General features: G+C 63.7%; 2 protein-coding genes across 3 annotated transcripts; both read left to right on the top strand.

The window, feature by feature from the left end:
• The first annotated feature begins 1,016 nt into the window (after nt 1-1,016).
• Nucleotides 1,017-13,961, top strand: KIAA0100 (KIAA0100 ortholog). Of its 2 annotated transcripts, XM_039720507.1 has the most exons (38): nt 1,017-1,171; nt 1,437-1,483; nt 1,761-1,923; nt 2,003-2,121; nt 2,466-2,526; nt 2,739-2,937; nt 3,099-3,222; nt 3,592-3,716; nt 3,802-3,869; nt 3,963-4,111; nt 4,349-4,467; nt 4,658-4,821; nt 4,948-5,212; nt 5,322-5,527; nt 5,683-6,778; nt 6,999-7,190; nt 7,269-7,471; nt 7,549-7,667; nt 7,742-7,962; nt 8,077-8,267; nt 8,353-8,452; nt 8,526-8,728; nt 9,018-9,312; nt 9,431-9,588; nt 9,679-9,885; nt 9,992-10,091; nt 10,285-10,467; nt 10,641-10,762; nt 10,840-10,995; nt 11,069-11,190; nt 11,471-11,651; nt 11,728-11,814; nt 11,906-12,016; nt 12,102-12,237; nt 12,454-12,578; nt 12,914-13,015; nt 13,096-13,230; nt 13,405-13,587. In XM_039720507.1, the coding sequence occupies exons 4-38, from the start codon at nt 2,018-2,020 to the stop codon at nt 13,585-13,587; spliced, it is 6,312 nt and encodes a 2,103-aa protein (XP_039576441.1). In that variant the 5' UTR covers nt 1,017-1,171; nt 1,437-1,483; nt 1,761-1,923; nt 2,003-2,017. The 2 variants fall into 2 exon arrangements, with proteins under 2 accessions (XP_039576441.1, XP_039576440.1); XM_039720506.1 differs by lacking the exons at nt 1,017-1,171; nt 1,437-1,483 and having other exon boundaries at nt 1,788-1,923; nt 13,405-13,961.
• Nucleotides 13,962-14,381: 420 nt separating this feature from the next.
• Nucleotides 14,382-18,004, top strand: RSKR (ribosomal protein S6 kinase related). The gene is made up of 12 exons (XM_039720578.1): nt 14,382-14,515; nt 14,605-14,814; nt 15,505-15,588; nt 15,658-15,726; nt 15,898-15,967; nt 16,644-16,751; nt 16,876-16,916; nt 17,014-17,041; nt 17,126-17,215; nt 17,287-17,375; nt 17,445-17,555; nt 17,636-18,004. The coding sequence occupies exons 1-12, from the start codon at nt 14,459-14,461 to the stop codon at nt 17,855-17,857; spliced, it is 1,179 nt and encodes a 392-aa protein (XP_039576512.1). The 5' UTR covers nt 14,382-14,458; the 3' UTR covers nt 17,858-18,004.
• Nucleotides 18,005-18,103: the final 99 nt, after the last annotated feature.

Raw genomic sequence — 18,103 nt, 5'->3', positions numbered from 1 at the left:
CCTGATGCCGGTGCGGTCCTGCTGTCCCTGTGTCCCCATCCCTGTATCCCCCGGTCTTCCTCTGTTCCCATCCCGGTGTCCCTGCTGTCCCTCTGTCCCTGGTGTCCCTGTGTCCCCATCCCCATGTCCCCATCCCGGGGTCCCCGCTGTCCCTGTGTCCTTATCTCGCTGTCCCCTCTGTTCCCATCCTGGTGTCCTGCTGTCCCCGTGTCCCCATGCTGGTGTCCCCTCTGTCCCTGTGTCCCCATCCCAGTGTTCCCTGTGTCCCCATCCCCGTGTCCCCACTGTCCCTGTGTCCCCATTCCTTCTGTCCCTGTGTCCCCATCCCCGCTGTCCCCGTGTCCCTGTGCCGGTGCCCCTGCTGTCCCCGTGTCCCCGTGCCGCTGTCCCTGTGTCCCCATCTCCCTGTCCACGTGTCCCCACGCCGCTGTCCCCATGCCCCGTGCCGCTGTCGCTGTGTGCCCGTGTCCCCATGCCGGTATCCCCGCTTTCCCCGTCCCCGTGTCCCCGTGCCGCTGTCCCCGTGCCCCCATGCCGGTGTCCCCGTGCCCCGTGTCCCCGCCGCTGTCCCGCAAGGGGGGTTGGGGTGGTGTCAGGGGTCCCGTGCCGCTGTCCCCGTGGGACTGAGGGGAGGTGTTGGGGGTCTGGGGGGAGGGAAGCAGAGGGTAGGGGGGAGAAGGAGGGCTTGGAGGAGTGTCAGGAATTTGGGGGGATCATAGGGCTGGGAGACAGCTGTGGGGAGGAGCCTGCAGGGGATTGGGGGTTGTAGAGCTTGGTGTCAGAGGCCTGGGGGCTTGGAAAAGTTCAGAGGAGCTCACAGGGGTGGGCATCAGGTGCCAGCGGGGTGTGGAGGCCTCTGGTCGTGGGAGGGGGCGGTCAGGGATTGTTGGGGGTGGTCCTGCAGGGTTTGTTCCCCACCGTGAGTCCCGGGAGCTCCTATCCAGCTGTGCGTGCTGGAGCTGGTGCTCAAAGGACAAAGAGCATCGCAAGACCCCAACCTCAGTGGGGAGGCTGACCCTGGCCTTCCTCCTGTCCCCACAGATGGCTGGCATGTCGCCTGGCTGTCACCTGGTGCCGGCAGAAGCTTCATGCAGAGCTGAAGATCGGCTCCTTTGGCTTCTTCTGGGCCCAGAACATCAGCCTCAAGTTCCAGCGGGAGCAGCAGACTGTGGTGGGTACCTGGGCAAGGGGTGGTCACTGCCAGACAAGGCAGGGAGTGTGGTTGCTGTCACTTCCAGGCTGGCAGCAAATCCGTGGAGCCACTCTCCTGTTGAGCAACCCCATGGCTGGTGCCAGTCCCTCCTATGGCCAGACTTGGGGTTTTAGCCGCTCCTTGCATGGTCCCAGGCACTGGGAGTGGAGTGGGGTTGTTGAGATGAGCATCACAAGGCAGAGCCAAGTTGTTTCTCCTCTGACCTACCTGTGTGTCCTTACAGGAGATCGACAACGTCTGGATCTCCAGCAAACTGAGCCGGGAGCTGCCGTACGTGCCCCCACCCCAGCTCCCTGCCTGCTCCCCTGGGGGGTCTGGCTCACCCCTCGCCCTGCTTGCCATCCTGCTGCCTTTTCTCCTTTCTGCCATCCTTATTGCCCTGTGGTCAGCTCTGTGAGGGAGTGACCCACGCTTGGAGGTGACAGTGTCTTGTGGGTGCCCTTGTGCTGGTCCTGCTCGTCCCTGGGGTGGGGGAAATCCCTGGTGCCAGGGCCAGGTGTGCCCAGTTCAAGCTCTGGTCAGAGCTGCCTGTGCTGTTTGTCCCCAGGCGCTACTTCGAGCTGTGTTTTGGCGAGGTGCGAGTCCGCACGGATCTCCAGAAAGGCCCTGGGCTCCAGCCATCTGTCCCAGAGGCTCCCAGGGAAGCTGATGGAAATGAAAGCAGGACAGACCTGACCCTTAAACCCTCCCTGCTGAGGCTCCTTAGCCAGGTGAGGCACTGGCTCGGTGAGAGGCTGCTGTGGGCTGCGCTGCTGTTGGATATCCCTCACAGCAGCACCTTCCCCCCAGCTCTTTTCCATCCACATGGATTCCATCAACATCATGGTTCTGCACGTGGCCACCTCAGAGTCCCTCTGGCACATCCAGGCCAGCCAAACACGTCTCCTCCTGAATGGCAATGGGAAGAGGTAATGCTGTGCTCGTACCCCTGTCTGCTTCCAGGGCAGGGAAACTCCTCTGACCCCAGCCGTGTGTCTGTCCTCTCTCTGTCCCACTCAGCAGCATCCCATGTCACCTGTGGTGTGACGCATTAACCTCCTCTGAGGCTGGCCTGGTTCCTTTTCCTGTCACAGGAAGCTTGAGTTGTGTGTTCTCTAAATAATGTGGCGTGCATGGAGTTAGGGCATGCTCTGCTTTTGGGAGCACTTGGAGCAGGGACTTGGGGGTCCCTGTGTCCCACAGGAAAGAGGGCAGGAACTTGTTTTGGCAGCAGCAAGACCTACATCCTCCTCCTGTTCTCTGCTCTCCCCAGCCTGACGTGCGAGGTGAGCCTGACAAAGGTGAACAGCAAAGTCCTCCGGAGCAGCCAGCTGGTGAGTGCTGGAGGAGGGAGAAATTCCCCACTTGGAACCTGGGCACTGGTCTCTGGGACACGCTGAGGACCTGTCCCAGGGTGTCCCTGGGGCTGGGTGGTGCTGCCAGGTGCTGGGCTCTCTGCTGTGCCCAGCTCTCCACCTGCAGCACGCACTGGGAGGAGGGCACTGTGTGACTCCCTGTGTGCTCCTTGTCGTGTCCCCTGTCACAGGATGACACGTGCCTGGCAGAGCTGGCCCTGGCACTCTCCCTCTCCCTGGAGATCAGCAGCGAGCGGCGGCTGGCGGGCGTCCGGCTCTGCGTCCGCACGCTGCAGGCAGAGCTGCACGAGGGGCTCTTCTGCAGCCCCCTCCTGCACCACGTCACTGCTGGGGCACAGCACAGCAGCGTGGGGGAAGAGCCCAGCACTGGTGAGGACAAGGACAGGAACACGCTTGGGGCAGGGCAGGGGCTTCTGGCCCCCATAGTTGCACTGGAGCCAGAGGGATTTGGCTGTGGGATCTCTCCCTCCTGCTCCTGAGTGTGGGGGTTTGGGCAAGTTCTTCCCGTGACTCTCTCTGTCCTTCTCCAGGCCCAGGGGAGCCCTCGAAATCCCTGTCTGTGCTGAGCAGGGACACACTGAAGCTCATCCCCAGGAGGGTGGAGATGAAGCTGGAGAACACCAGCATGGTGCTGTCCATGAACAGCCAGAAGAGGTGAGGGGCAGGCTGTCCGAGTCCAAAGTAATGCTGGGGACATGGCTCTGGGGACAACTGTGCCATTCCCTTCTCATCCCTTGGCTCTGCTAGACTGCAGAGAGTGAGTCCTAGAGCCCACTCCAGTGGGAAGGACTGAGCTGGGCCTGGGGCTGGGCTCTTGGGGAGGGAGGAAGGCACGTGAGCTGCTTGTCCAGTAGGACAGCTGACAGGATCCTCAGGCGATGGGATGAGAGCACTGGGCTGTGCTGCAGCTGGGCTGCTGTCTTTGTCCATGCCAGCATGCTGGTCAGCTGGTGATGAGAGACAGGGAGATGGAGGACATGACAGTGCAGCTCCCCCCTGGCAGTGACTCCCTGTGTCTTCCAGGCACCTCACCTGGAGCCTGAAGCTGCTGCAGTTTCTATATCAGCGTGAAGAGGAGCAAATCCCACTGCGCAACTTCACACCCTCCTCAGACCTGGACCAAATGAGTGTAGACCTCCAGCTGGAGGGCAAGTAGCCAGGAGGGCACCGATGGGACAGGGCTGCCATCACTGCCCTCTGCCACCCCTCATTTGTGCTCCTCTGTCCCCCCAGATGGCCTTCTCCTCTCCCAGAGCCGCCAGCGCATCGTGTGCCTCAACTCCCTGAAGACCAGTGTGCAGGTGGGCAAGCACTGGGCACACTCTGTCCCCTGGGGGTGGCTGGTTTGGCTCCTGGCATGAGTTTTTTGCCACCTGGCCCTTTCCCTGCTCTAGGTCACAGCCATTGACCTCTCGGCTGCTGTGCTGCTCAACACCTGCATCATCCACTACCGTCACCAAGAGTTTTCACACTGGCTGGGCCTATTGGCACAGGAATACAGGTGCCAGGCCGTGCCTGTCCCCAGCCAAGGGCACAAGGGAAGGTAAACTGGGCCTCAGTGCAGCTGCTGGTATCACAGCTTGTTTCCTCTTGCTGGCCACTCTCTGGCATGGTGCCTGGGCACTCAGCACCTTATCTGTGCACCACCTGTGGGATGGGGAGGCTGGTCAGGAGGTGATCAGGGGGCCCCTGCAAAGAGGACATCCCTCTGGGCCTGCTCCCTGCCAGGCTGTGTGGCACACAGCTCCTAGTAACAGCCCATCCCTCTTGTCTTGTGCAGGAGCTATCCCCAAATCCTAGCTCCCATCATCCTGTGTGCCTCGCTGTCCAACGTCAATGTGTCTGTGCAGCTGGGGGACACGCCACCCTTCGCCTTGGGCTTCAACTCCATCTCTGCAGGTACAGGCTGGATCAGGGAGGTGCTGGGCTCTTCCTGGGGTCTGCCAGAAAGGCAGCATGGTGGGAATGGAGGGGGTTGTGCTGGCCATGTATGTGTGTGGCCAGGGGCTGTGGATCCGTGCCTGGTTGTGTGTGGGGTGCCCATGTTTGGGTGAGCCTTGCCTGGACTCCCCCTGTTCTGTGCCCACAGACTACCAGCACCTGCGGCCACAGAGCGTGCATCAGCGAGCCGTGCTGGCCGTGGACCACCTGTGCTGGCGAGTGGGCAACGACTCCCACATCCAGCGTGCCCCACATCCCCCCAACATGCATGTGTGGGGAGAAGCCCTCATCCTCGACTCCTTCAACCTCCAGGTGAGGGGCAAGCCAAGGGACCAGGGGGTGGCTTTCAGTCTCAGACTCCATGTGGGTGGCACAGGGATGTGTGGTGGCACAGGGGTGTCCTGCAGCCTGAGAGTGATCATCCTGTTTGTCCTGCAGGGCAGCTACAACCAGCCCCTGGGCTCATCCAGTGCCCAGTCGGATACGCTCTTCCTGGATTGCACCATCCGGGGGCTGCAAGTGGAGTCGTCTGACACCTGCACTGAGTGCCTGGCCAGGGTCCTGCCCCTGTTCTGCCCGCAGCCCGGTGGGGCTGAACTTGCCAAGCAGCCGCCCTCTGCCTCCAGCGAGCCCTGGGGGCTGCTCTGGAAGGTGGATCTGAAGGTGGAGGACGTGAACCTTTTCACACTCTCGGCTGTAGTGGGTAAGTAGCATCCAAGCTGATCCCAGATGGCTGTCCTGGAATAACCTCACAGTCAGAGGAACCTGGCATGTTGTGCTGTGCCTCCAGCACTGACATGCTGTCTCTCCAGGTGCCCTGGAGCTGCGGCTGGACACGCTGACTGTCCTGGGAAGTGCTGAGAGCTGCACGCTCAGCGTCCAGGGCATGGTGCTGGCCTTGGTGAAGAGCATCACTGAGAAGATGCAGCCGTGCTGCAAAGCTCCTGCCATCCCCAACCCGGTGGCCAACGTCACCGTGCTCTCTGTCACCTACCACAGCAGCATACGCTCCCTGGAGGTTGGTTTGGCTGTTGGGCCACTGCTTTGTCCTGTTCTGAGGATAGATAGGGCAAGGGGAGGATTGGCTGGCACGAAAGGTGCTGGGGGGAGGACGGGGCTGTGCTGTGCTGGCCCTGGCAGTGATGTGGTCCCTGCTCGCTCTCTCCGGTGCAGGTGCAGTGCGGCGAGGGGCTGGCAGTTCTGTGGAGCCCACCTGACCACATGCACCTGTACCATCACACCCTGGCCACCCTGCAGTGCCACGAAGCCTTGCGGAGCGCCCTCGGCCACAGGACGCTTCCCTCCCTGCCCCCAGAGAGCCCTGTGTCCCACCCAACCACCCCTACTGAGTCACCAGCGCCCCTCCAGCCAAAAGGGCCCCCTCCCAAAAGACTCCTGTCGCTGTCCCTGGAGCTGAGCTCTGCCAAGCTCACAGCCTTTGTGTCTGAGGCCAACTACATCAGCCTGGCTGCGGAACGGACCTCGGTCAGCTGGCACGGCAGTGCCCTGCACGGCTACTGCCCTGAGCTGGCCGCCGGCTTCGACGGACACAGCATCTTCAGCTTCAAGGAGGTGGAGGTGAAGCTGCTGCCGGAGCTGGAGGAGGTGGTGCGGCACCGCGACGCCTTCCCCACCCTGCGCACCCTCCGCAACCGCGGCTGGGCCTTCTCCTTCGCCAGCGTGACCATCGAGTTCCCCTACCAGTACGACTTCTCCCGCACGCTGGACGCCGCTGTGGGCGTGCAGAAGTGGCTGAAGGGCCTGCACCGGCCCGGGCGCCCCGCCAGCACTGCTCTGCCCCCCGACCTCCTGCTCAAAGTCACCCACTTCTCCTGGGTCTTCCTGGATGACGTCTTCGAGGTCAAGTTGCGAGACAACTACGAGCTGATGAAGGACGAGAGCAAGGAGAGCGCCAAGCGCCTGCAGCTGCTGGACGCCAAGGTGGCTGCGCTGCGCAAGCAGCACGGGGAGCTGCTGCCTGCCCGCAAGATCGAGGAGCTCTACGCCTCGCTGGAGAAGAAGAACATCGAGATCTACATCCAGCGCTCGCGGCGCCTCTACGCCAACACGCCCATGCGGAGGGCCCTCCTCACCTGGACCCTGGCCCACCTGGAGCTGGTGGCCATGGCCGATGAGTCCTTCCATGGCACTGAGCGTGTGTTGGAGCAGATGAGGGACATGGATGACGTCAGCCCGTTCCCCCCAGAGGGTCTGGAGATGGTCACCCAGTGGTGCCGCATGATGAAGGGCACAGTTGGCAGCTTCTTTGGTGAGTTGCTTTGTGGGAGGGTGCCCTTGGAAGACAGCACGATGGCTATGTGGCCTGGCACCACGCGGTGTGTAACCAGGGAGGGAGGAGGATTTTTGGAGGCTCAAAGGGAGTGGGAAGGAAGCAGAGATGTGACAGGACAATGGCTCCTACTGTGTCCCAGAGTGGGGGATTGCCTGTCTCTTTGCTGCCCCTCTCTGAGCCCTTCCTCGTCCCGCAGTGCGGATCCGTGACTACCCCCGGTACCTGTTTGAGATCCGGAACTGGCAGCTCTCCGGCCGGCTGCTCGGAGCCGAGCAGTGCGGCCAGGCCTGCTCCCGGCGCCGCCAGGTCCTGAAGCTGGGGCTGCCCTGGGGCGACGCCACGGTGGAGAGGAACATGCCACCCTTGAAGTTCTACCATGACTTTCACTGTAAGGCCTGGAGGAATGTGGGGGTCTGTGGTGGGGTAGGGACGGGGCAAATGGCTGAGCCAACCTCTGTGTCCCCAGCTGTGATCTCCCAGTACACCATCGTGTGGGGGCCCTGCTGGGACCCGGCCTGGACCCTGATTGGGCAGTGTGTGGATCTCCTTACCAAGCCCTCAGAGGACCCCAGTGCCCCATTGCCCTGGTGGGACAAGAGCCGCCTTCTCTTCCATGGAGACTGGCACATGGACATTGAACAGGCCAACCTGCACCAGCTGGCCACCGAGGTGGGTGCTGCTGGACTGGGGAGCAACTCGGTGTGGGGTCAGTTCACACCTGCCTCTCCTCACGCCTGCCCTTGCAGGACCCCTACAACACTACAGAGAACATGCACTGGGAGTGGAGCCAGCTCTCCTTCCACTGGAAGCCCGGGCAGTTTGTCTTCAAGGGCAACCTGGATATCAACGTCAGGACAGCCTCCAAGTGAGTGTGGAGCCACAAGCATGGGAGGCCCTCACCAGTTCTGGGGAGTGACTGGGTTCTCTTTCTGCATTCAGATATGACGACTGCTGCTTCCTGCACCTGCCTGACCTGTGCATGACACTGGACCTGCAGTGGCTGTGCCATGGGAACCCCCATGACCACCACGGCGTGGTGCTGCGCTCCCCCGAGTTCCTGCCCGAGGTGCCAGTGGGGCAGCAGTATGACTCCTACCGTGCCTTCCGCTCCGAGAACCTCAACCTGTCCATCCGGATGGACCTGACACAACCCAGTAAAGGTGGCTCACAGCGTCCTGGGGACCCCCTGGGGACAAGGGGAGCAGGGCAGGGCATGCTGGTTGTGGGTTGGGTCATGGCTCCATGGTGCTGGCTGATGGTGGGTATATTCTCAGAGTACTCCCAGCCCCGGATCCTGCTCTACAGCAGCACCCTCCGTTGGATGCAGAATTTTTGGGCCACGTGGACCAGCGTGACACGGCCCATCTGCCGTGGGAAGCTCTTCAACAACATGAAACCCAGCAAGAAGAAGCTGGGGCAGCATTACAAGCAGTTGTCCTATACTGCACTCTTCCCCCGGCTGCAGGTGATTCCCAGGGCTGGGAGTCCAGTGTTTCCTCCCTGCTCTGCATCTGCTGGACTCTCAGCTCCTGCTCTCTGCTCCCTCTCAGGTGCATTACTGGGCCTCCTTTGCCCAGCAGCGGGGAATCCAGGTGGAATGCTGCCAGGGACACATCTTCACTCGGGGCACACAGCGGCTCATCCCACAAGGTGAGTGGGAATCCTGCCAGCAGCACTGGCAGGCCCAGCAGGGCCCTGGCTGACCCCTGTCCCTGTCCCCCAGCTGGCACGGTGATGCGGCGCCTCATTTCGGAGTGGAGCATCACGCAGATGGTGAGTGACCTGAGCCAGGTCACCGTGCACCTCATGGCCTCCACCTGTGATGAGAACGCCGACCACCAGCTCGACACCCTGGTGAAGAAAACCCACCTGCTGAGCCTGTCCTCCCTCACCTACCAGCGGCACAGCAACCGCACGGCTGAGGAGGTACCACTGCAAACAGGGCACAGCAGCTTGTGCTGGCCTGGTGGCAACTCCAGGACAAGGGGATGTTGGTTGTTGGATGCAGTGGGGAAGGGATTTGGCTGGGGAAGAGAGAGAACTTCAGGGTCTCCAATCTGCCAAGCACCTGACTCTGTGCCCATGCTGTGATCTGGGCTCCAATCCCCATGCTCTGCCTGAAGGGCTGGCAGGGCTCCTAGTCCCAGTGCATGAGGCCACTGGGCAGGGCCAGGGGTGGCTTTGCTGTGCTGAGGCACTGACCCTCTGTGCCCAGGAGCTGCCCCTGCGTGATGGGGACGACGGTTTCCACACGCATCAGCTGCACTTGGTGGACCTGCGGGCGTCCTGGACCACCACGAACCGGGACATCGCCTTCGGCCTCTACGATGGCTACAAGAAAGCGGCTGTGCTCAAGCGTAACCTGTCCACCGAGGCCCTGAAGGGGCTGAAGATTGACACACAGCTGCAGGCCAAGAAGCTGAAGCGGGGCCCGCTCTCTGCTCACTCCATCCCTGCCAGAGTGACCGCTCCCATCACCAGCGGCCGGCCTGAGAGAGCCTCCTCAGGGGGTGAGCACAGCGGGGAGGGGAGCAAGGGGAAGCCTGCAGCTCAAAGCTGTGCCTGTTTTCATTCTGTACATTTGTGACATCCCCACGCGGCTTTGCACTGACCTTTCTCCTTCCCCAGGGGCCTACATGCTGCAGAAGCTCATTGAGGAGACGGACAAGTTCGTGGTTTTCACAGAAGAGGAGTCGGGGGCCAGCGAGCAGCTCTGCGGCATCGCCGCCTGCCAGACCGACGACATCTACAACCGCAACTGCCTCATCGAGCTGGTGAACTGCCAGGTACCTGCCTGTCCCCACGGTCTGGCTGTGACAGGGGTTGTGACTGCCTCAGAAAGGTCCAGCAGACCCCTGGGGTCTCTCCCCCCACAGATGGTTCTGCGTGGTGCAGAGACAGAGGGCTGTGTGATCGTGTCTGCTGCGAAGGCACAGCTGCTGCAGTGCCAGCACCACCCCGCCTGGTACGGGGACACTCTGAAGCAGAAGACATCCTGGACGTGTTTGCTGGATGGCATGCAGTACTTTGCCACGACAGAGAGCAGCCCCTCCGAGGGGGAGCATGGCCAGCTCTGGCTGGAGGTGAGCGTGTGGTAGGTGATCTATGTGGGGGACAGGCAATGCTGTCAGTGCCCTGGCCAGGCCAGGGAGAGTGGGGACAGCCAGCAGTGCCTCCTTGCCTCCCCAGGTGAAAAATATTGAGGAGCATCGTCAGCGGAGCCTGGACTCGGTGCAGGAGCTGATGGAGAGCGGGCAGGCAGTGGGGGGCATGGTCAGCACCACCACAGGTACTGCCCACAGCCCTGGCTGCTGTGCCTACCCCAGCCCCACTCGGGTGTGACCCCAAGGCTGGTCGAGCTGAGAGCACCTGACCTGCCCCTGTGTGGCTCCAGGAGGTGGCTGATGCTGCAAGCCCTGCACTGTGCAGTCCCACTGTGCTGGACATGGCACTCTGACTGTGGCCCCTCTGCCTGTCCCCAGACTGGAATCAGCCCTCGGAAGCCCAGCAGACCCAGCAGGTGCAGAGGATCATCTCTCGCTGCAGCTGCCGCATGTACTACATCAGCTACAGCCACGACATCGACCCCGAGCTGGCCACACAGATAAAGCCCCCTGAGACCCCTGCCAACCAGGAGAAGGAGGATCTGCTGAAGAAGCAGGAGGGTGGGTGCAGCCAGGCAGTGTCCTGTTGGGAGGCAGAGCCCTGGGCTGACCCATGGCTAACTCCAGGGGTGGTCTCTTTTGGCCCTGCTGAGTTCAGAGGGCTGCATACAGGAGGGGTCCCCAACATATTTCTGACCATGCTGAGGCCCCACTTGCCCCTTCTGTCCCTGCAGGAGCTGTGGACACCTTCACCCTGATCCACCACGACCTGGAGATCTCCACCAACCCCGCACAGTATGCCATGATCCTCGACATAGTCAACAACCTGCTGCTGCACGTGGAGCCCAAACGCAAGGTACCCACGGGGCTCCAGGTGTCTGTGCCACTCGCTGCGCCCGGGCAGTCCTAACCTTGCCCTATTCCTGGCTCCAGGAGCACAGTGAGAAGAAGCAGCGGGTTCGTTTCCAGCTGGAAATCTCCAGCAACCCTGAGGAGCAGCGCAGCAGTATCCTACACCTGCAGGAGGCTGTGAGGCAGCACGTGGCCCAGATCCGCCAGCTGGAGAAGCAGATGTACTCCAACATGAAGGTGAGCCCACATCCCTGGTTCCCTGGGGTCCCCACTCCAGGGCAGAGGGTGCTGAGGGTTGTCTGTCCTTCAGTCCTTGAAGGATGACAGCAAAAACGAGGTCCTGCTTGACTTGAACCACCGGCTGCAGCAGCAGCTGAGCCAGGAAAAAGCTGACCTGCAGCTGGAGAGTGAGGAGCTGAACATACTGATCAGGTAGGACAAGGGGGAATGGCTTTAAACTGAGAATAGGTTTGGATTGGATATTAGGGAGAAATTCTTCCCAGTGAGGCACTGGCACAGGTTGCCCAGAGAAGCTGTGGCTGCCCCATCCCTGGACGTATTCAAGGATAGGCTGGATGGGGCTTGGAGCAAGCTGGGACAGTGGGAGGTGTCCAACCCAAACTATTCTGATTCTATGATCTCAGCCTTCCCCAGCACTGTGTGCCCCTTGCTCTAGGACTCCCACATCCCAACTCTGTCCTCTGTGCTGCAGGTGCTTCAAGGACTTCCAGCTGCAGCGAGCCAACAAGATGGAGCTGCGAAAGCAGCCGGAGGACGTGAGCGTGGCACGGAGGACCGAGTTCTACTTTGCCCAGGCGCGCTGGCGCCTGACAGAGGAGGATGGGCAGCTGGGCATTGCTGAGCTGGAGCTCCAGCGCTTCCTCTACAGCAAGGTGTGGAGCTGGACAGTGCCCTCAGCCCCTGAGCTGGGGATGGGGACACTGGGAGCTGATGGCTTTGTCTGCACAGGTCAACAAGTCTGATGACACAGCCGAGCATCTGCTGGAACTGGGCTGGGTGACCATGAACAACCTGCTGCCCAATGCTGTGTACAAGGCAAGTGGCAGCTGGGGGAGCAGCTCTGCATGCTGGGGACCCACGTGGTGTGGCCTGTCCTCACCCCAGCCACCCGTCCTCTTCCCTGCAGGTGGTGCTGCGTCCCCAGAGCTCCTGCCAGTCCGGCCGGCAGCTGGCCCTGAGGATTTTCAGCAAGGTCCGGCCTCCCGTGGGAGGCATCTCCATCAAGGAGCATTTTGAGGTGCCAGGGCTGGGCTGGGAGGTGCTGGGGTCTCTGTGGGGCACAGGCAATGTGTGCCTGGCTCTGACATGTCATTTTCCCACAGGTGAACGTGGTGCCTCTCACCATCCAGCTCACCCACCAGTTCTTCCACAGAATGATGGGTTTCTTCTTCCCTGGCCGTAATGTGGAGGAGGAGGAGGTGGGGGATGAGGAAGATAAGTCCAAGCTGGTGACAACAGGTGAGAGGCTCGTGATCACCCTCCTCTCTGGATGTCCTTGAGCAGCTCTGGCTGCGTGTCCAGGATTGTGTTTGTGGGCAGCTGCTGTCCAGCCTTGAGTTGAGGAACAGGGATTTGTGGTTTTCTCTGTGGACAGGGAGATGGTGGGAGGGTTGGGGTCATGGCTAACCCCTGGCTGGACACCACCACCACCACCTTGCACCCTGTTTGCCCCAGGGATCCCCGTGGTGAAGCCACGGCAGCTGATCGGGGCCGATGACTCGCTGGGCTCAGGGAAGGGAGTTGCTCAGGGACTGAACCGGACCTCAGGGGTCAGAAGATCGTTCCGAAAAGCACCTGAGGTACCTCCTGCTGCCCTGAGGGGGGAATCTGAGAGCCCTGCTGTGGTGCCAGTCTGTTTTCCTTCACTGCAGGGCTGGGTAGCCATGTCCTCCCACACTTCCCTCCCACGCTTGTCTGCTTTCTCCTGCTCCCTCCCACCATGAGGATTTGCATCTTTTACAACCAGGCACTTGCACGCTTGATGTGATCCCTGTATCTCATTTTTTCAACACCATGCCAGAGCAGTTCTCACCTCTCCCTGATGAAGCAATGCTGTGGCCTAGTGCCCGGCTGTCCCTTCCCTGCTGCTTCCTGGCTGCGTCCCTTCTGCTCATGGCTTCTGCTCTGTCCCCAGCATCCCGTGGATGACATCGACAAGATGAAGGAGCGTGCAGCCATGAACAACTCCTTCATCTACATCAAGATCCCGCAGGTGCCACTCTGTGTCAGCTACAAGGTGTGGGACCAGCGGGACAGGGCATGCTTGGGGTGGTGTGGGCCATCGTCCCCACACTGCCTGACACCTCTGTCACACAGGGGGAGAAGAACAGCGTGGACTGGGGTGACCTGAACCTGGTGCTGCCATGCCTGGAGTACCACAACAACACGTGGACATGGCTGGACTTTGCCATGGCGGTGAAGAGGGACAGCCGCAAAGCCTTGGTGGCACAGGTACGTGCCACCACATCCCTCTTCCTGCTCTGGAGGCTGCCAGAGCTGCTCTGCCCAGGATGGAGATGGTAACCCCGGGGTGGGTGGCACGTTCCCCAGCATGGCAGGCAGCTGCCGTGGCTCGGCAGCTCAGGCTGTCACCCAGGGTTGCTGAGCCCCCTGACTCCGGGGCAGGTGATCAAGGAGAAGCTGCGCCTGAAGCCGGCGGCGGGCGCGGAGGCCCGGGGGAAGCTGGAGAACAAATCCGACGGGACCATCCAGCAGCAGGAGGAGGACGAGAAGGCTCGGCTGCTGATCGGGCTGAGCGTGGGCGAGAAGAACCCCAGCAAGAAGTCGATCTTCGGCAGGCGCAAATGATGGCAGCACCCGGCAGGCCGGGAAGGGACTTGGGGTGCCCCGTGCTCCCCCCTTGGGGGGGCACCCCGAAGGTGAAGGGGGGGCTGTGCTGCTCGGCGGTGCCTGAGGAGGGCTCAGCCACGTGCAGGCCCTCGGTAGCCCCGTTGTTGTGGGGCAGGGGTGGAGCAGCACGGGGATGTGGGGCACAGGGTGCTCCGGGGCTGCTTTGTGGGGTGCAGAACCCTGGTGCCAAGGGCCCCTGCGAGCTTCCCCCCCTCCCTGCTGTGCGGGTGCTGGGCCCAGCCCCTGGGCCTGGTGAAGCAGCAGGATCGCTCCGGGCTGGGAAAAAGGGGAACGGGAGAGAGTTTAAATAAAGAGTTTTTAATTTGGAACAGGCTCGAGCCAGTGGCTTGTTTCTTGCCTCACCCTGCAGTGCTGGGCTCAGCACCATGCCCCATCCTTGGGGGCCTCACCCCTCGCCCTTCCCCAGCAGTTGCTCAGGGCACCCCTGGGCTCAGCCTGTGCCTGTACCCCTCTGCAGGGCTCAGCAGGCACTACAGGCACCCCCTCAGGGCTGCAGCACGTGGGGTGCAAAGAGAGAAGGAAAGGCTGAAGGGGGAGCCCCGGAGTGTGCAATGAGGGGGTCCCGGGGAGGGGCTGGGATCAGTCCTGGGGGGGAGTGGGATCAGTCACGGGTGGGTGAGCACCCCCAGGTGTGTAGTGGGGCTCCCGGACGGGGGGGCTCGGTCACGGGTGGGTGTCACCGCGCAAGGGGCAGCCCCGCCGCCGAGCCCCGGGGCGGGGGGTGGTCGCGGGCGGGGCGGGGCGGCGGGGTTATGTAAGGCGGCGATTACCGGGGACCGGGCCCGGGGCGCGGCCGGGCAGCGCCGCGATGGGAGCGACGAGCAGCGGCCCCGGCCCGACCCCGGCTCCGGTGCGGCCCCCCCAGGTGCGTGTGCGGCGGCATCAGCCCCGGGGATCCCCCCGGGCATCTCCCGCCCCGGGGTCCCCCCGCTGACGCTGTCCCCGGTTCCGCAGGGCCGCGCCGTGGGGTCGTGGGTGCGGGCGCTGTTGAGCCGAGCAGGGTCGGTGCCGGTATCGGTACCGGTGCCGGTACCGGGGCTCGCCTTGGCCCCGCGGGGCCCCGCCGAGGAGCCGCCGCTGCCCGGGTGGCCGCTGCCGCAGCTCGTCTCGTTGTTCCTGCCGGAGTTCCCCGTCCGCCCCTCCGCCCGCCAGCAGCAGCTCAAGGTGCCGTCCCGGGGTCCCCACCCTCCGAACGGGGTCCCGCTGCATCCGAGCGGGATCCCCGATCGTCCTTCCCCGGGCGCGTCCTGCCCGTGCATCCCTCCCCGGCAGTCCCGGGCGCCCTAGCGGGTCCGCTCGCACCCTGTACCGGTGTCCCTGCTCGTCCTACCGGGGTTCCTGCACGTCTCTACCGGGGTCCCCCAGCGCCCTGAGCATCCTCCCGCGCCGTCCGTGCCTCCCGTTCCGCCATCCCGGCATCGCCGACTGCCTTACCGAGCTCCCCTCGCACGCTCCGCCGGCTCCCTGCGCATGCTACCGGCGTCCCCGGCCGTTCCGCCGGGTCCCCTTCCATCCCCGCCGCCGCCGGTGCCCGTGTCGGGTCTCGGTGTGTTCTACCGGGGTTCCTCCGCACCCCACCGGAACGTGGCAGCCCACCGAGGTCCCCTGTGTACCCGCGGGTGCATTCTGTCAAAATCCACCGCTGCCGCCTTGTCCCAGTCCCCCGTGTCCCTGTGCCCCACACTGGGTCCCCGTGAATCCTGCTGGGGTCTCTGTTGGGTCCTCCCGGCCCCCATGTGTCCCCAGCGTCTGCTCGGGGTGCTCTGTACCCCTCACCTTACCGCACGCAGCACCCCAGCCCGAGCACCCCAAATCCATCTCCACGGCGTGCTCAGCCCCTGCTCCTCTCCTCAGATCCTGGGCTTCGTGGCCAAAGGCTCCTTCGGGACCATCCTCAAAGTGCTGGACTGTGGCAGGGAGAAGGTCTGCGCCGTGAAGGTGGGTGCTGGCCCCTGGGTGTCCCCACCTGCCCTTGTCCCCCCACCTTGACAGTGCCTCGCCCCCCAGGTTGTGCCCAAAGTGGAGGTGCTGCGCCGTGACACCCTCAAACAGTGCAAAGAAGAAGTCAGCATCCAGGTGAGGGGGGGCCCAAGAGGGACCCCAGCCCGTGCAGGGGTTTAGGGTGGCTGCAGGGACGCCAGGAGCCCGTGGGAGCTGCGGATGGAAGGCGGCAGAAGCGGGGTCCCCGGGGTCCCCTCGCAGCCCCTGCCCCGGGGCCGCTCACTCTGTGCGCTTTTGTGTCCCCAGAGACAGGTCAGGCACCCGTTCGTGCACGGGCTGGGGGACAGCTGGCAGGGCCAGCGCCACCTCTTCATCAGTGAGTGACCATCTGCCCGCGGGCTCGCCCCGGCCCCCCCTGCCCGCGCACGTGTCCCCGCCGCCCGCACACGTGTCCCCGCACGGCCGCGCTCCCCCCGCCGCCCCGGGGCCATCCGGGCTCCCGGATCCCGGCTCCCGGCTCCCAGCCCGCGCCCACCGCGGCCCCGTGGGTGGGGACACGGATGGGGACAAGCCACGGCAGGGCAGGGATCAGTGTGGGGGTGAACAGAGCACCCCAGTGCTGGCGCCTGCCCGGCTCTGATGGCTGTGTCACCTCAGCGCCTGCAGTCTGTGTGTTCCCAGTGCCTGTGTGACCCCCAAGGACCGTGTCACTTTGGTACCTCGCGTGGTGCCAGGTGTTTGTGTGTTCCCAGTGCCCGCAGGGCTCTGCTGCTGATGTCACCCCGGTACCTGTATGTTCCCATGCCACCTCACTCATCCCTGTGTCACCTCAGTATGTCACCTGGTGCCCGTGTTGCCCTGGTGCTTGTGCTACCTTGCTGCCAGCGTGCTCCAGGCGCTTGTGCCCCCTTGCTGCCTCTATAACCCCAGCAGCGCTTCCACTACCTCAGTGCATGGCCGCGGTGCCCCCCCTGCACCCCTGTGCCCATGCCACCCCAGCGTCCCTCGTGCCAGCCCAGCCTGTCAGTGAGGTGTGTCACCTGTCCCCGCAGTGTGCCCCTACTGCAGCACCGGGGACCTGCACGCTCTGTGGCGTGCAGCCGGCTGCTTGGCCGAGGCCACCGTCCGCCTGTTCGCCGCCGAGCTGGTGCTGGTGCTGGGTGAGTGGCCCTCCACGCTGGGGACAGCCACCGGTGTGCAGGCAGGGTCAGCCACCTGCAGGGTGGCAGTGGGCGCTGTGCTGGGAGGGGACACACGGCACTGATGGCTCTCTCTTGTCCCCAGTGTACCTCCACGACCTGGGCATCATGCACAGAGATGTCAAGGTGGGTGGCAGTGGGGCTGGGGGCTGGAGGATGGGGTGGGGGGGATCTCTGAACCCCCCAGCATGGAGAGGCCACCTCAGTGCCTGTCTCATTTCAGATGGAGAACATCCTCCTGGATGAGAGAGGTAAGAGCCTGGTGGGGACACCCCCTCCGTGGGGACAGCGGGGACACCCTCTCCACGGGTCCCACGTGGTGTCTGGCCCCACAGGGCACCTCAAGCTGACGGATTTCGGCCTCTCCCGGTACCTGCAGTGGGGCGAGCGAGCCCACACCATCTGTGGCACCCTGCAGTACATGGGTAAGGGGGGCTGTGCTGGGGGGCTGTGCTGGGGGGCACAGACCCCCGGTGCTCACCCACCCTCCCCACAGCCCCGGAGGTGCTGAGCGGGGGGCCCTACAGCCATGCAGCCGACTGGTGGTCCCTGGGAGTCCTGCTCTTCGCCCTGGCCAGTGGGGAGGTAAGGACCACAGGGCAGGGGGACAGGGGCACTTCAGGGAGACCCCGAATTCACTCTCTGCTCCCCCAGTTCCCTGTGGCTCCGGCGGGGGACCACGTGGCCATGCTGGAACGTGTCAAACAGAGCAGCTACGAGAGCCCACCCGAGCTCAGCCCCGAGCTGGCCCGGCTGCTCGCTGAGGTAACCCTGCTGCCTGGATTTCGGGGTCCCTGGGCTGGATGCCGAGATTGCCACTCTCACTGCCCCCTCTCTGCCCGCAGCTGCTGTGCCACAACCCCCTGTACCGCCTGCGCTACCTGCACCACTTTCAGGGCCACCCCTTCTTCCGCGGGGTGGCCTTCGACGCTGAGCTGCTGCAGAAGGACCCGGTGGTGGTGGCAGTGGCCCCGCGACCGCCCGAGCAGCCCCCACCCGACCCCGCCACTTTCGCCGACTTTGACTGCGACCTCGCCGCCCTGCCGGACCGGCCGTGGCCCGGCTGAGCCAGCACGGCTGGGACCCTCGGCATCGCTCAGGGACATCCCCCCACCCCGGCAGCGGGTCGGACCGCGCTGGGCCGGGTCCCCAAGGGGTTACCCGGGTACCCCCCGGGGACCTCAACTGTGTACCTCTCCCCGCGGGAGCAATAAACCGAGAGCCGCGGGCACTGCTGCGGGCGCTGCCCTGACTCGTGCTGGGCAAAGCGGGACCAACGGGGCGGGGGCGCGGGGCTGGACCCCTCCCTCGGG

The sequence above is a fragment of the Passer montanus genome, unplaced genomic scaffold (assembly GCF_014805655.1).
Source record: "Passer montanus isolate IOZ18808 unplaced genomic scaffold, ASM1480565v1 scaffold44, whole genome shotgun sequence".
Classification (NCBI taxonomy): Eukaryota; Metazoa; Chordata; class Aves; order Passeriformes; family Passeridae; genus Passer; species Passer montanus.
This window is presented reverse-complemented; position numbering and strand designations above follow the sequence as displayed.

Excerpts from the sequence above, each read along its gene's own strand:
- KIAA0100 (XM_039720506.1), top strand. The coding sequence starts at position 2,018 with ATGGATTCCATCAACATCATGGTTCTGCACGTGGCCACCTCAGAGTCC. Across the intron at positions 3,223-3,591 it reads TCCATGAACAGCCAGAAGAG|GCACCTCACCTGGAGCCTGA; the intron begins GTGAGGGGCAGG and ends TGTGTCTTCCAG. Across the intron at positions 5,213-5,321 it reads CACACTCTCGGCTGTAGTGG|GTGCCCTGGAGCTGCGGCTG; the intron begins GTAAGTAGCATC and ends CTGTCTCTCCAG.
- RSKR (XM_039720578.1), top strand. The coding sequence starts at position 14,459 with ATGGGAGCGACGAGCAGCGGCCCCGGCCCGACCCCGGCTCCGGTGCGG. Across the intron at positions 16,752-16,875 it reads CGAGCTGGTGCTGGTGCTGG|TGTACCTCCACGACCTGGGC; the intron begins GTGAGTGGCCCT and ends TCTTGTCCCCAG. Across the intron at positions 17,216-17,286 it reads TGGCACCCTGCAGTACATGG|CCCCGGAGGTGCTGAGCGGG; the intron begins GTAAGGGGGGCT and ends CCCTCCCCACAG.